Genomic DNA, 15,408 nt, shown 5'->3' with positions numbered 1-15,408 from the left:
ATTTGATCCTACCAATCAACCCAGAATGCTCAAAAACCCTACCTTAAGAAACTTCAACCAAAAATACCCTTGTTTGCCCCTCTATGACACCAAGATCCTATTTTGAAGCTTTAGATTGACTAAACCAAGCCCCTTCTAGATCTGCCTGAGCCAAACCCATTTGGGTCGATCTAACCCCATCAGTCAATCTAGAATGCCTAAAAACCCCACCTCATAAAATTTTATGTAAAAAACCCTCACTTTACACTCCATTTGAAAAGTTTCTATTTTGGTTAATCTTACCCGTAAATACCAAATCATTATGAGCACCCAAACTCATCTCAACCCTCCATTTTTACCTGAAATCTTCACCTTTAAACTAGAATCCCAATTTGGCCCCTAGACCCGATTGGACAAGACTACGTCAATTTTTTTTAAATTACCAAACTGTCCCTCAGAGTCCCCAAAATTACCAAAATGTCATTGCACCCTAATATAAAAGGTGACCTAACTTTCTAATTTAGGTGAATTCAAAAGAACATTATTCATCTTCCCCAACCTCGCGACACCCAAACAATGATGGCTGCAATCTCTCTCCCCAATCCCTTCTCCCTAGTTCTTTCATTCACTTTCCTTATTCCTTCTTGCCCTTTACCCTTTTTTCTTTCTCCTCCCTATCCCAACTTCCTATGTCTTCCCCACCTCTGTTCTCTGGTCATGAAAAGCAGCTCACAGCAGTGATATTGGCTTGGTTGTCACTCAAATTTCCAGTGGGTCGTTACCATTTTCCTGGGCATATCATACTGTAGAGCTCTTCACCGGCTTCCTCTGTTGCTTTAGGATCTCTAAACACATCGATGGCCCTAGGGAATAGTAGCAATGACAACTCTAATTCTAGTTCATTGATGTCAAGCAACACTCCCATTCATCGATCAATTCCGTTCTATTTCTTTAGTCGTTTCACGGTGATTGTTGCTATTCGAAGACAACAAATCAATATAGAACCAATTGGAACCCCTATGGTGTTAATCAAGTTTAGGCCAAAATCCCAACTTAGGTAGGCCTCAATCCATCCTACAATATTTTTTTGCTGTTCTTTCCTCTCGTCAACTTCACTCTAGGGAGCTCTCACTCTAGCAGTAGGTAGCCCTCTTCATGACAACTCACTCTGGCAGTAGATAACCCTTTCCACGACAGCTCACACTCTAACAACAGGTAGCCCTTTCCCTTCGGTGGCTTTCACTTTGCTCCAAATTGCCCTTTCTGTGATAGCTTTCACTTTAGTCCAGGTAGCCCTTTCCATATCAGCTCACTCTACTCTAGGTAGCCCTTCTCCCAAATAACCCTCTCCATGATTTGAACTTGAGACGTGATGGTAGGTTCTAATACCAAATGTTGTGTGTTTGACTAATATGCCAAAATCCTAAAACTGATGGAATAGGTCAAGCCAAGCATTTTAACCATTTAGAACCCTAACACAGCATATAACTTTTTTAAGGCCTTTATCTCTTGTATCATTGGTTAATGGTTATTGTCTTGAAAATACATGAAAATACCCTTTCTTTTGTATGCAGATTTGGTCACTTGTCTAACTTCACATTTGATGTCGAGGTTACCTAATGTGTTAAATCATGACAAGAAAGTGGAATTCTTGGAAAAATTGAAGTAAAGTTGTGACTCATCATTGATATCTCCAACAAGAACACTTGGGCAATCAATAACCATATACAACTAGCTAAAAGTTCCATAGTCAGAAGCAAGCCGGTGGTGGATTGGAAGTCTCCTGATGCAGGTGTTTAAACTAAATTTTGATGGCAATAGTTTGGGCAACCCAGGGCCATCTAGAATAGGGGGTCTTTAGAAATGATGAGGATCAGATTGTAGCTCTATTTTTTGGTCCTATAGGGGTGGGGAGACTTAATTAATGCAGAACTCCAAGCTGTGTTACAAGAAGCAGAACATGCAAGAGATTTGGCAGTGGAGCATTTAATGATTGAAGGTGATTCCAAATTGGTTGTTGGATGGCTAAAAGAACCATGCAAGAGATTTGGCAGTCTGGCGGTACAAGACTTTGAAAAGATTTAAGTGGCTGAATTCAAATACTTCAGTCACACTTCAATGGGAAAGAAGATCGGCAAATGGATTGGCAGACCTCCTAGCTAAACAAGTACATAGGAATCAGCTCTTTTGAGCTCATTTGTAAGATTTTTGATGTAGTTTGGAGGCTGCACCTCGCACCTCTTAGTGGGGAATTGTATGATGTATACTTAATTCTTTAATTAATACATTTTTCATTATCATTATCTATCAAAAAAATAAACACATTCCAGGTTCAAGAACTATTTGAAACCATTTTCAATTCTCCTTTGGCTGGTGAGATAACATCCTCTTGTTCCTTGTATTTCAGCTCTTTTGGGCTCATTTATAAGCTTTTTGATGTTGTTTGGAGGCTGCACCTTGCACCTCTTAGTGGGGAATTGTATGATGTATACTTAGTTCTATAATTAATAAATTTTTCATTATCATTATCTATATCTATATATATATATATATATATATATATATATATATATATATATATTCCAGGTTCAAGAACTATTTGAAACCATTTTCAATTCTCCTTTGGCCGGTGAGATGCCGGACTCTTGTTCCTTGTATTTCTATGTTATCCAGGCATATCTTCAATCAAAAAAAAAAAAAAACAAAGGAAAACTGTTCAATGCAGCTTCAAGGGCAATTTGCTAGCTGTAGAAGGAGGCCTTGGAATTAAAAACAAGGATTGTTGAAACCTTGCTTGCAAACCAATCTTGCAAGAAAAATTCCACAGCAATCTGAATTCTTTTCAAAGATTTTGAATCCAAATAATGTGTGTCTACCTCTGCTTAACATCATACATGTTGGATGAGGAGAAGCATCCTTCTTGGAAAGAACAATATTATCAAAGCCCTTTCTAAAACGAAAATCGCCATACTTATCAATAACTGACAAAGTATCATCTAGATCACTATGAAATCTGTCGATAATAAAGAGGCAAGAGGTGATAAAGGGACTAGAGGTTATTAGCAATTACCCTTCTCATAAAAGACAATTGAACAGAGAAGAACTGGGTGAAGATAATAGAACTTCCCAGCTCAGCCCGACTGGATAAAGATGTAGACCAGAGGTCCAAAGTTGCCGACAGATTATCCCCAAAATCCTCCCTCTTAGTCTTAGCCTATTTGAATTCTTAGTGTGTGCGAGCACACAATCCACATCAATGAGCCAATATCACCAACATGTTTGTTATCTGTGTATTTTGCCTTCAAAAGTACATTTGATCCTTTCCTTCCAAATACAAATTGCAAATGGTATATTCCTCAGGAAACCTTTGCTTTTTTCCACCTTCAATCCTTGAACACCTAGCAAAAATGCCACTAGGCAGAGAAATATCAGGTCTAGGGAGTAGGCACCCTAAATAAAGATAAAAATGAACATCCAACTAAAATCCACCAAGCTGTAAAGAACAAACAAATTTGAAGCATCCTCATTATCATTGCACATAATACAAATGCTAGGAATACCCTCTTTATTATTGATCAAAAAAAAAGAATACCCTCTTTATTTTCTCACATGCAGTTTAGTTAAAGAGATGCAGTGCTCTGAATAAATAAAGGCTAAAGGCATGCAGTAGAACATTCACCCTTAAATTATTTAAAAAAGAAAGCTAAACTCTGTGACCATCAATTACTTTTTTCCATCAGCATGTCATTTTCACCTTTTAGCCTGTCTAATATCTTATAGAATCATAAGCAAGCTAAACAGGCTCAAACCCTTCCTTACGAACCGATGTCCACCAATCCAGGGGCATTTGTCAATTGTCATTAACAGATTTACTGTTTACAACATTCATCATTTTTTTATCAATGTTATCCTAATGGGAGAAAGAACTATATGAATATCTGGATTTCAAAATTGACCTTGAAAAGTGAAATGACCTCACTCATAGAGATCAACCAATAAATGCCTGGATGAGACAGTAGCTCTTGCTCCTGGCTTAAATAGTTTCTCCCTTCACCAATATAATCTCTATGGAGTCCTGAGCCCCCTAATGGCCTAATCTCAATGCATATTTTTTTGCAAATTATGGCATTACCTTTTTCCAAAGCCATCCTCAAGGAGTTTTAGATCTATTAGGGAACATGGGAATCTTTGATGAACATTAGAAAATTCACTGGTTAAAAATTAAATTTTCAAAATCAACCCCAAACACCAAAAAAAAATTGCTAGAAACCTCGCTCTACATCCAGCAGTATACATAATTACCAACTTGAGGAGCACCTTTTAATCCCCTTCTTGGAACATATAGTCACCTTTGATTGAATGGAAATTTTCCATAAATCTGTTGTTTCAACTCTCCCCTTCTAGGTTTGTGTATTCCCACAAAATCTACTTTCTCAATGTTTTTTTTTTTTTGATAATTGATCTACTTTCTCAATGTTGAAAACAGAAAAAAGGAAATTTCTAGAGAGATATGACCCTTCGAAGGAAAACTGTTCAATGCAGCTTCAAGGGCAATTTGCTAGCTGTAGAAGGAGGCCTTGGAATTAAAAACAAGGATTGTTGAAACCTTGCTTGCAAACCAATCTTGCAAGAAAAATTCCACAGCAATCTGAATTCTTCTTTCCAAAGATTTTGAATCCAAATAATGTGTGTCTACCTCTGCTTAACATCATACATGTTGGATGAGGAGAAGCATCCTTCTTGGAAAGAACAATATTATCAAAGCCCTTGCTAAAAGGAAAATGGCAAGGACCTACTCATCCATATCTTATTCTGATAAAGTACCATCTAGATCACTATGAAATCTGTTGATAACAAAAAGGAGGCAAGAGGTGATAATGGAACTAGCAGTTATTAGAAACTATCTTTCTCATAAAAGACAATTGAACAGAGAACTGGGTGAAGATATAGAACTTCCCAACTCAGCCCAACCCATGCAAACAATAAATAAATAAATAATTAAAATGTTCTCTTTGGGAAAATGTCCATAATCTAATTCCTACTAATGATGAGTCTGTGCATGCCCGAGTGCCTAACCAGGGGTTCCCCAGCCTAGTATGCTTTATCTTAAACGTAAACCACAATAAGTGGAATTGTCTTTTGCTTTTGGTGGGCTTGATCTTTAATGATATGGTACTGTATATCCGAAACATAGAATCAAAGTGATTGAGATTGAGACTAATTTTCACAATCTTTGGGCAACTTGGTAAAAATAGGAAGTTGGATATTCTTAATGAAAATGAATCCATACCCCTTATTACTTGTCATGATGAAAGGTACGAACAAGTAGTAACATAAATTTAAAAATTGCCAAATGACTCATGCCCTTGAGATCCCTGTTCCATGGGAACCTCCAAAGAATGCTTGACATAAAATTACTAATAAATTGAACACGGTTTGTGATGCAGGGACACAATAAATCATTGTGAATGCTCTTCTACGGTTGTTGGATCTACTGCAGGAATTTAACAAATTCTGAACAATGCTTTAGCAAACTGGGTTTAGAAAGAAGTTTGCAGCTTGCCAAGAAAGGAGTAATACAAACGACCTAAAACAAACACCACCTGTGCTAGAAGAGTATATAAAGTCCAAATAGACACTGTAAGGCACCTAGCTAGCTTAATTAACAAAAGGCAGGATGCTATAATAACAACTTTAAACCATGTCATGTTTTTCGCTTCCTTCACACTGACACCTTTAAGAGAGCTAATAGTGCTGCTAATCTTTGTTTGAGAAAACAATAAATAAGATGGATAACATATTGACCTAAGACCACAATAAAAATGGAGGAAGATAAAGAACGGCACTATCATCACTTAATTTTTTGAAAAACAAATTAGTTATTATAAATGGCACAATGGGGTGATAGTTTGCCCGATCCTTCCACTGTCCTAATGTATAAATAAATTAAATTCTTCCTAAGGCTTAAGAATACCTATTTTAGCTACTCAAAAGGAGACATTTTAATCAAAATTGCACTCTTACATTAGCTACTCAAAATCCTTGAAACATCCTGGAAGAAAGAAGAGAAAAAGAGAGAGTAAACAAAACTCCAAACCTAGAGTCATCTGAGCTTCTCCTTCCCAACGTTCTTCTTTGCTGCTTCCTTGATTTTCTCGATGTAGCCTTCAATTGGTGGTGTTAATGTCGCCATGAACCGATTAGCCGGAAAAGGAGTCAGATCTGGCACCAATGCTGCAGCTTTTAGATGCTCCGGAAGTGCCTCGATTGCCTCTTTCTTCAATCGCAGCAACATTGACTCTGCTGCCTGCCTAGCCCGGTGCCGCCTCATCAGAACCCTACTGTACTCCTTCGCAAGTCTTCGACCATCCTCGACAGTCAATTCATATTTCGGGATGTCCTTGGCATCGACCAGGCCCAACGAGATCAAATCCAATCCCGGAGTCCCAATAATCGTCGGACTCTCTTCGACACTTTTCTCTGATTTCTTTGCCTTCAAAGCGTCAATCTCGCGCTGTCGATCTTTACTTATGAGTCCAAGCTTCTCCCGCTCGGCTTCTCGTTCCCTTTGTTTAGGTGTCAGGTATCGTACTGGCGTAGGGGCATCCAAACAGGAATCAACCATCCTGTTCAAACGTTCAGTTGCTTCGTTCATTCGACCCCCGCCGCCAGAAGAAGTGCCTTTTTTCTTAGGGATCTTGGACCTCTTCAGTGGTTGCGCTGTTTTGATCTTGGATTTTCCTTTCGCAGTTCCACTGACAGAACATCGTTGCAGAAACTGGTAAGTTAGGGTTTCGACGGATGAAGTAAGATATCTTAATCTAGAGAGGTTGGAGCTTCGGATCATCTTCCAGTCTCGAAGGAATTAAGAAATTTTCTGGGTTTCTCAGGTTTGAACTTCGATGACACTGAAATGAGAGAGAGAGAGATTATGCTAATAGATCGAAGGATTTCTCTAACCCAAACTAGGGTTTTAAATATATGACAAGATAGTTTACCAAAATATATATATTATAAATTTAGAATGAATGCCTGAATAGTGGAGTTTCGCATGTCTCAATCGTCTAAAAAGTTAGAAACTAAAAAGAAAATTCAAAAATTAAAATGAAAAACTCAAAAAGATTACACTCGTGGGCGTTAATCACTGGACTGGAGTTGCCGGCGTTAAATCTTTGATTTCTTTTTTCAGAAAAATCTTTCATTGAAACTAGTTCCTCTTTGATTTTTTCTTTGAAGTTTTGAACAATTGACACCCTAATAAATCCTAATAACCGAAATAAAAAATAAAAAAAGAAAAGGAAAAGGAAAATTTTCCAATTAATACCCTACACTTTGGGCCTAGTGTCACTTTGTTTCCTAAATTTTAAAATGTGACAATTTAATAAAGTGTCAATGGACTGCTTTTGAATTAGACCCTGTCCAATCTAAAATCAAATTGAATGGATTGAATGGACCAACAAAACATATTAGATTGGACCAATTTGGTCCAAAATATTTATTGGATAAGATTGGACTTGGTCCATTCGTAACAAATTTATATTGGATTGGGTTGGATTAAGCCAATATTTGATCCATTGATACAAGATAAGAATATATGTGTCAATGGATTGGGTTTGGGTTGAAATCAATCTAAATCAAAATAAATTTGAACAGATTGAACGGTCTACATATTGAATTGGACCAGTCCAAATTGGTCCAAACGCATTCATTGGACTGGATTGGACCTGATCCATTTATAATGGACTCACATTGGACTAGATCGGATTGGACCAAATCCAGTCTAATTGACACCCTACAATTTAGTATCTGAAACTTTCAAAACATGTCAATTTAGTGCGTACCAAAAACCATTAATCACTTGTTAAGTGGCATTTGAAAAGATACAAATACCCTTTGAGTGTCATTTATAATCCTAAATCCTTTTCTCTTCTATTCAAGAAGGTTGGGGTCACATCATTTTTCGTCAACATTTGGATGGTTGATAAAGAAAATTAGATGACACTTGAAGGGCATTTGTGTCTTTTGAAATGTCACTCAACGGTTGGTACTAAATGGGCACATTTTGACAGTTTGGGAACAAAATTGTCGTATTTTAAAGTTTGGGGACCAAAATGACACTAGGCCCAAAGTACAGGGGTACCAATTAGGAATTTTCCTAGAAAAAAGTGGGATTGAGCACTCTGGCTTAAGCTATGAGTTTGGGACACGGTGGTCATTTTCAAACTATTAAACCTCCAAAAAAATCATTCGAAATCTAAACTGTCACAAGCTAATTGTGTTGCCAGCCGGTTTGGCAGTTCAACCATCCAGACCGATAGTTTATTGACTCAATCAACGACTTTTTGTAGAACTAGGGGTAGTAATTTTTAACCCAGTCCACCCAACCCACCCATTTATTAGCAGGTTGGGCCATAATTTTTAATACTAAGTCCTTAGTGGGTGGGTCAACCTAATAAAAGAATTTAAATGGGTTGGGTGGGTTGGGTCATGGGCATCCAACGAATATCCATCAATTAGGGATTCTATTTTTTTTTTCATCATTTGTATATATCTTGGAGGGATATCTCTTGCTCGATAATTTTCTCCTCCTCTACAACTCTAAAATCTGAGGGTGACAAGTCTCCTCCTCCTTTATGACTTTCAGATCTGAGGGCGAAAAGTCTTAGAAAAACTTAGGCTGTAAGGGCCAACAGCCTATGATGTTGAGAATGTTTTTGGGAATGCCATGGTACCATAAAGTGGGGTAAAATAGTAATTGCCCCTATTTCTTTTTAACTATAAACATAGACATGTGCATGAATTGGTGAACGTGTTTAGCCTAAAAATGTTCTCAACAGCGAGACCAGATCTGCTCCTCATACCAGGCGCCTCACAAGTGCCTCACTCGCACATCCTATCATGCATTGGGAATATTTCTCGTGCTTATTAGTTGTTATTCACGGGAGATGTTCCCAATGCACAATGGATGTGTCTGTGAGGCGCCCATTTGTGAGGAGCAGATCCTGTCACCTCAATAGCATAGGTTGTTGGCCCCCCAACAGCCATATAAAAATGGCTTACAGCCCCTACAGTGGGTGTATCGGGGTTTTGACCGATACGTATCATTCAAGATTTACAGCCCCTATAGTGGGTGTATCGGAGTTTTGATCGGTTCATGGGTGGAGGAGCCTTAAACTGCCCCTTGAACTGGTTTTGAAAAAAAAAGTATCGATATCGCCCGATATGCCCCTACCGGCATATCAATATTTTGAACCTTGGGCCAGAAAAATGTATAGCCAAGGGATACATAGTGGATGAGTGCTGACCTTCTGTTCTAGATACCTCTGAGGTGTTGAAACTACATTAAATAGGCCAATAAGAAATAAAGAGGATGGACATATGCCATTTCATTGGAAGTCCCTTTCATGTTCAACTGGACAAGGAAACACTAATGAAAGCACATTTATATGTGTTAGGCAATTATAATGCTAGTGGCCCATATATTGAGTAAGTTGACTAAGTTGTTGTATGTTTGAGGTTTATAATGCTCTATTATAACCACGACTCATGCTTACAATTCTATGATGTTGGAATATAATTTTTGGGCCCATCATGGTGGGACCTAGTGTAGGAGCCCACTAGTCCTTCAGCCCAAGGGAGAGTTACCCCACCAGCCCATCAACAAATGGGATTCCTTGCCATGCTGAGCCCCATTCAAATCGGTATATTACAAGATTTAATCCAGTAAGATTAGTTAACAAATCAGTCAGCCCAATGGGCCCAACTGAATGCCAATCACACTTAAATTAAGATCCCTAAAAAGAGAAATACGGTTGGCTAATAGATAGCTTAACTGGATTTACAAGATCCTTGAAATCGAGGAGTCAAAACCTTGCCAACTAGTCATTTCTCACCAATCAATCTTAAATGCATTAAACCCAAAATTGGTGGAGAGAATCCTGCTAATAGTCATATATAGCTAATTTTGTGGGTCCCCCAAATTAAATGCTTGATTCCCAATCGGATCTGAATTGGGCAAGCTCTTTCACTATAAAAGGGGATGGGGGGTCTTCTTGTTCGGTTGGTCTTTCTCCCATTCGGCTTCCCCCCCTTCGACTACTGATTTCGTCTCCTACTGCTTCCATTGCTTTTGAAAAGGAAGGAGAAGAAACGGTCTACACTAAGATCAAGGAAGAAAGAAGAAAGACTCCAACTCTTCAACTGCCGAAGCACTGAAATTGCTACAATTTTGTACCACATCAACCGGGGAAATTTCAACCTTCAAATTCCCATGATCCAAAAGGCTTTTGTCAATTCTACAAGCGAGGATATTTCTTTCAGCTGTTCACGTTCTAATCATTGATTGAGAGTGAGTAAATTTTTGCTCACACAAGGTTGGGGGTTACTTGCTTTCCATAATTGCAAGTTTCAGTTGCGGTTTCGGATTTTGTCCAAGACAAGAGAACTAAAGGGTTTTCTTTGCCAAGAAAAAGAGAGTTTGTATCCCACTTAAATTTTTGCAAGAAAAAAATTAAATTGAATTTCTTCGATTTGTCTTCATTAATTTTTGTGCTCCAAATTTAGCATGAAATTTGTGTCAACAAATTTCTAGCATGCCCGGTGGGACTTCTCTTTCCTCTCATCTCTCAAGTCAAAACATCAAGCTTGTTTTTGACAAACAGTTTGGACGCATGGCTCCAAAGAGAACCATTTCAAGTGTCATCGAGAACAAGAAAAATGCCACATATAGCTCAAGCTCGTCCGAACCAAGTGCATTTTTAGCCTACAACTACGAGATGCCAACCACTTGTCTCATGACGAGGTCCAAGAATTCACAATTGGTTGCATCTCTTGCTCCTTGTACAACTCTAGGGGTCCCTTCAAAAAGCCGAAACACCAAAATGGAACCTTTAGGGATACCAATGGTGAAGGATGCTACTAAGGAAGGGGTAGCTCCAAGAAAAGAGTTGATCTCAACAACTCCACTTGAGCATCCAAGTGGACAAATACCCGTGTCGGACGCAGAATCTAGTACGACTCAAGGTTCGACTCTCATCCCAACTCCCCTAAGACTAGAGGGTCCGATTACATACAGATACACTCCTACACTTTGGTAGCGCCCGTTATGATGGCGGGAGCTACTATAGTGGAAGAACAACTTGCTGAGATGGTTGCAACCATCGCTAAGTTAAAAAGACGGTGGAAGAGAAAGGCCTTCAAATTGCTTCTCTCATGAACTGAATGGAACAAATGCAAACAACAACATCCATCCAGGGGCCTTCGCACCTACCAGGGTTCACTCTACAAGTAAACCCTCCTCGAGAGGAGTTGCTAAAAGGTACTAATATACAGGACGCCTAACATGCTTCGGTTGCCTCCCTCTCAGTACAACTCCAAAACATGATAGCTGACACGATACGTGCTCAGTATGGAGATGTCTCACAATCATCCTCAATGTATACTAAGCCATATACTGAGTGCATTGATCATATGCCTATGTCGTTAGGGTACCAGCTCCCAAAATTTCAACTATTTTACAGGAAAGGTAACCCCAGGCAACATATTGCGCACTTCGTGGAGACGTGCAACAATGCTGGGACCTATGGTGATTTGATGGTAAAGCAATGTGTACGATCTCTACGAGAAAATGCTTTTAACTAGTACACTAACCTCCCTTCCAGGTCAATCGATGGTTGGGACCAATTAGAAAGAGAGTTCTTGGATCACTTTTATAGTACTTGGCATACTGTAAACATGTATGAACTCACGACCACAAAACAAAAGAAGGATGAACCAGTTGTTGACTACATCGGCAGGAAGAGAAATCTCTACCTTAACTGTTGAGACAAGCTCTCAAAAGCTTTAGCTATTGATACTTGTATTCAAGGCATGCATTAGGGTTTGCATTACAACTTCAAGGGAATAAAACCCCAAACATTTGACAAATTGGCCACCTGCGCCCATGACATGGAACTTAGCTTGGCTACCTTTGGAGAACATCACCTGGATAATTTCCAAAGGGAAAAGAAAAATGGTGAAAATGAGACAAAATCGTCTAGGCCGATGCAAGTTTTATCAACCTCAATAGCCCCTTTCAAGGTTGTTGGGAAGAAAAAAAGCAAGAAAGAAATAAAATCAAATACTCAACAAGAGAAAGAAAATCCAAAACTCACTCTTAAGGAATTGAAAGCGAAAGTGTATACATTCCCTGACTCAGATGTCCTAGAAATGTTGGATGCCCTTCTAACCGAAAAGCTTATAGAGCTTCCTGATAGTAAACGACCAGAAGGGGAAGGGAAATTTGATCATCCGAAGTATTGTCGTTACCATTGGGTAATTACCCATCTAGTTGAGAAATGTTTTGTCCTCAAAGACAAGATAATGCAATTGGCCGAGTCAAGAGTTATCGAATTAGATCCAAGTGAGGACATAGCGACCGCTAACATGACAACCGTTACATTTGGATCCTTTGAACCTGAAGCTCTCCAGTGCCCTCATCGTCTTGTCATCTATGAACTTGCACCGGGGGCATTACTAAATCAAACACAAATCCCCAATGACCCTTATACTTGTTGCTTTACACTAGGGGTAGTACTAAATCGAGCACAAGCACAGGCCTTAAGTCCCAAGGAAATTCCTTCACCCCGGTCCACCACGTCACTCTCAAAAGATGATTGAACCATCATTACACATCGGGAGCGTCATGCGCCACACCAATCAACTCTACCTTGTGGACAACCAAAGCAAATTAAAAGGAAGGTTCGATCATAGAAACCCCTCAAAAGTAAGAAAAGACAAGGCAAGAACATTGTTACCAAACCACTGAGAATGGTAACTAATGAAGTTTTGAAACGAGCCCTCAACTTCCAATTACTCTACAAGAGTACATACAAAAGGAATTCTTTTCTAGAGGATGTGTAGCTATGTATACAACCACACATTACACGAAAAGAAGATGAGTCAAAGTTCGCTACTGGATACGAGCTTAAACTATCTGTACTCCTAGATATGAACTTAAACTATCTATGCTCCTGGATATGAGCCTAAACTATCCATACTCCAGGATATGAGCTTAAACTATCTATGCTCCAGATACGAGCATAAGTTGTCTACAAAACTCCAAGAGTATGAGTATAAACTACTCGTCATTTTGAAACTATTCAAAATTTGCTCCTGGATACGAGCATAAACTGTCTACGAGACTCCCGAGTATGAGTATAAACTATTCAACTTTTTAAACAACTCAATGTTTTGCTCCCAGATATGAGCATAAACTATTTACAAGACTCCCGAGTATGAGTATAAACTAGTCAACTTCCTAAGTAACTCAAAATTTACTCCTAGAACGAGCATAAATTGTCTACGAGACTCTTGAGTATGAATATAAACTATTCAACTTTTTAAACAACTCAATGTTTGCTCCTGGATACGAGCATAAACTATCTACAAGACTCCCGAGTATGAGTATAAACTAGTCAACTTCCTAAGTAACTCAAAATTTGCTCCCAGATATGAGCATAAACTGTCTACAAGACTCCCGGGTATGAGTATAAACTAGTCAACTTCCTAAGTAACTCAAAATTTACTCCCAGATACGAGCATAAACTATCTATGAGACTCCCAAGTATGAGTATAAACTATTCAACTTTTTAAATAACTTAGTGTTTGCTCCCGGATACGAGCATAAACTGTTTACAAGACTCCCGAGTATGAGTATAAACTAGTCAACTTCCTATGTAACTCAAAATTAACTCCAGGACACGAGCCTAAACTATCCACTAAGTGCTCCTAGATATGAGCTTAAACTATTTATGCTCCTGGACACGAGCTTAAACTATCCACTAAGAGCTCCTAGATAAGAGCCTAAACTATCTATAAAGCCCCAAGTCACAAACTACCTTATGAATTACGTCATGACTTGATCCCTCTAAGGGGTATGTAGGCAACCTGAAAAGGTGCAGTCACAAAATAAATTATTTGTATCACTCCTGGCTCGCATGAATATAAACTGTGAATGGCTAAAACCAAAAAAAAAAAAAAAATCCTACTCAGTAACCTACAAGAGTACGAACTACTGATGGCATAAAAAAAAAAGGAAAAAAGAGAAAATTCTCTGCTCCTAGCCTGCAAGAGTATAAACTTTACAAGTCGGTGGTTGCATTGCCAATTACAAAAACAACCACCAACTTGGGGGGCATTTGTTGGAATATAATTTTTTGGGCCCATCATGGTGGGACCTAGTGTAGGGGCCCACTAATCCTTCAGCCCAAGGGAGAGTTACCCCACCAACCCATCAACAAATGGGATTCCTCTCCATGATGAACCATTCAAATCCTTATATTACAAGATTTAATCCAGCAAGATTGGTTAAGAAATCAGTCAGCCCAGTGGGGCCCAACTGAATGCTAATCACACTTAAATTAAGATCCCTAAAAAGGGAAATACAATTGGCTAGTAGATAGCTTAACCGGATTTACAAGATCCTTGAAATCGTGGAGTCAAAACCTTGCCAACTAGTCGTTTCTCTCACCAATCAATCTTAATTGCATTAAACCCAAAATCGGTGGAGAGAATCCTGCTAATAGTCATATATAGCTAATTTTGTGGATCCCCCAAATTAAATGCTTGATTCCCAATCGGATCTGAATTGGGCAAGCTCTTTCACTATAAAAGGGGATGGGGGGCCTTCTTGTTCGGTTGGTTTTTCTCCCATTCGGCTCCCCCCTCCCTTCAACTACCGATTTCATCTCTGACCACTTCCGTTGCTTTTGAAAAAAAATGAGAAGAAATGGGCTACACTAAGACCAAGGAAGAAAGAAGAAAGACTCCAACTCTTCAATTGCCAAAGCACAGAAATTGCTACAACTTCGTACCATATCAATTGGGGAAATTTCGATCTTTAAGTTCCCGTAATCTAAAAGGCTTCTGTCAATTCTACAAGCGAGGATATTGCTTTCAGTTGTTCACGTTTTAATCATTGATTGAGCGTGAGCAAATTTTCGCTAACACAAGGTTGGGCGTTACTTGCTTCTCATAATTGCAAGTTCTAGTCGTGGTTTCGGATTTTGTCCAAGACAAGAGAATCAGAGGGTTTTATTTGCCAAGAAAAAGAGAGTTTGTATCCCACTTAAATTTCTGCAAAAGAAATTAAATTAAATTTCTGCAAAAGAAATTAAATTAAATTTCTTCGATTTGTCTTCATTAATTTTTGTGCTCCAAAATTTGCGCAAAATTTGTGTCAACATATGCAATTGTAAGAAACACATTGAAAAGATTCGTGGAGGGAACCCTAAATCATGGCCACATGTTGTGTAGAGAATCCACAATAAGGAATTTCCTATTTGGTTTATGAACATTGTTAGTAATGCATATTTTAAGTTTCCTTTTGGGAAATATTTGATGTTAATCCATTATCATGTTTTCGATAAGATATCCTTTGAGTGTTATATA

The 15,408-nt window shown here is 38.6% G+C and overlaps 1 protein-coding gene across 2 annotated transcripts; it reads right to left on the bottom strand.

Moving 5' to 3' along the window:
* Positions 1 to 2,724: 2,724 nt before the first annotated feature.
* LOC104590280 (uncharacterized) lies at positions 2,725 to 7,232 on the bottom strand. Of its 2 annotated transcripts, XM_010248871.3 has the most exons (3): positions 7,106 to 7,232; positions 6,077 to 6,887; positions 2,725 to 3,377 (listed from the first exon to the last, which is right to left on the bottom strand). In XM_010248871.3, exon 2 carries the CDS (start codon positions 6,824 to 6,826, stop codon positions 6,083 to 6,085), a length of 744 nt encoding a protein of 247 aa, XP_010247173.1. In that variant the 5' UTR covers positions 6,827 to 6,887; positions 7,106 to 7,232; the 3' UTR covers positions 2,725 to 3,377; positions 6,077 to 6,082. The 2 variants fall into 2 exon arrangements, with proteins under 2 accessions (XP_010247173.1, XP_010247174.1); XM_010248872.2 differs by lacking the exon at positions 7,106 to 7,232 and having other exon boundaries at positions 2,725 to 3,392; positions 6,077 to 7,004.
* Positions 7,233 to 15,408: the final 8,176 nt, after the last annotated feature.

This window comes from Nelumbo nucifera, chromosome 2 (genome assembly GCF_055504915.1).
Source record: "Nelumbo nucifera cultivar China Antique chromosome 2, China Antique-T2T, whole genome shotgun sequence".
In the NCBI taxonomy this organism is placed as follows: domain Eukaryota; kingdom Viridiplantae; phylum Streptophyta; class Magnoliopsida; order Proteales; family Nelumbonaceae; genus Nelumbo; species Nelumbo nucifera.
The sequence above is the reverse complement of the archived record's forward strand: the minus strand, read 5'-3'. Positions and strand labels throughout refer to the sequence as shown.

Coding starts and splice junctions, on each gene's coding strand:
- LOC104590280 (XM_010248871.3), bottom strand. CDS start 6,826: ATGATCCGAAGCTCCAACCTCTCTAGATTAAGATATCTTACTTCATCC.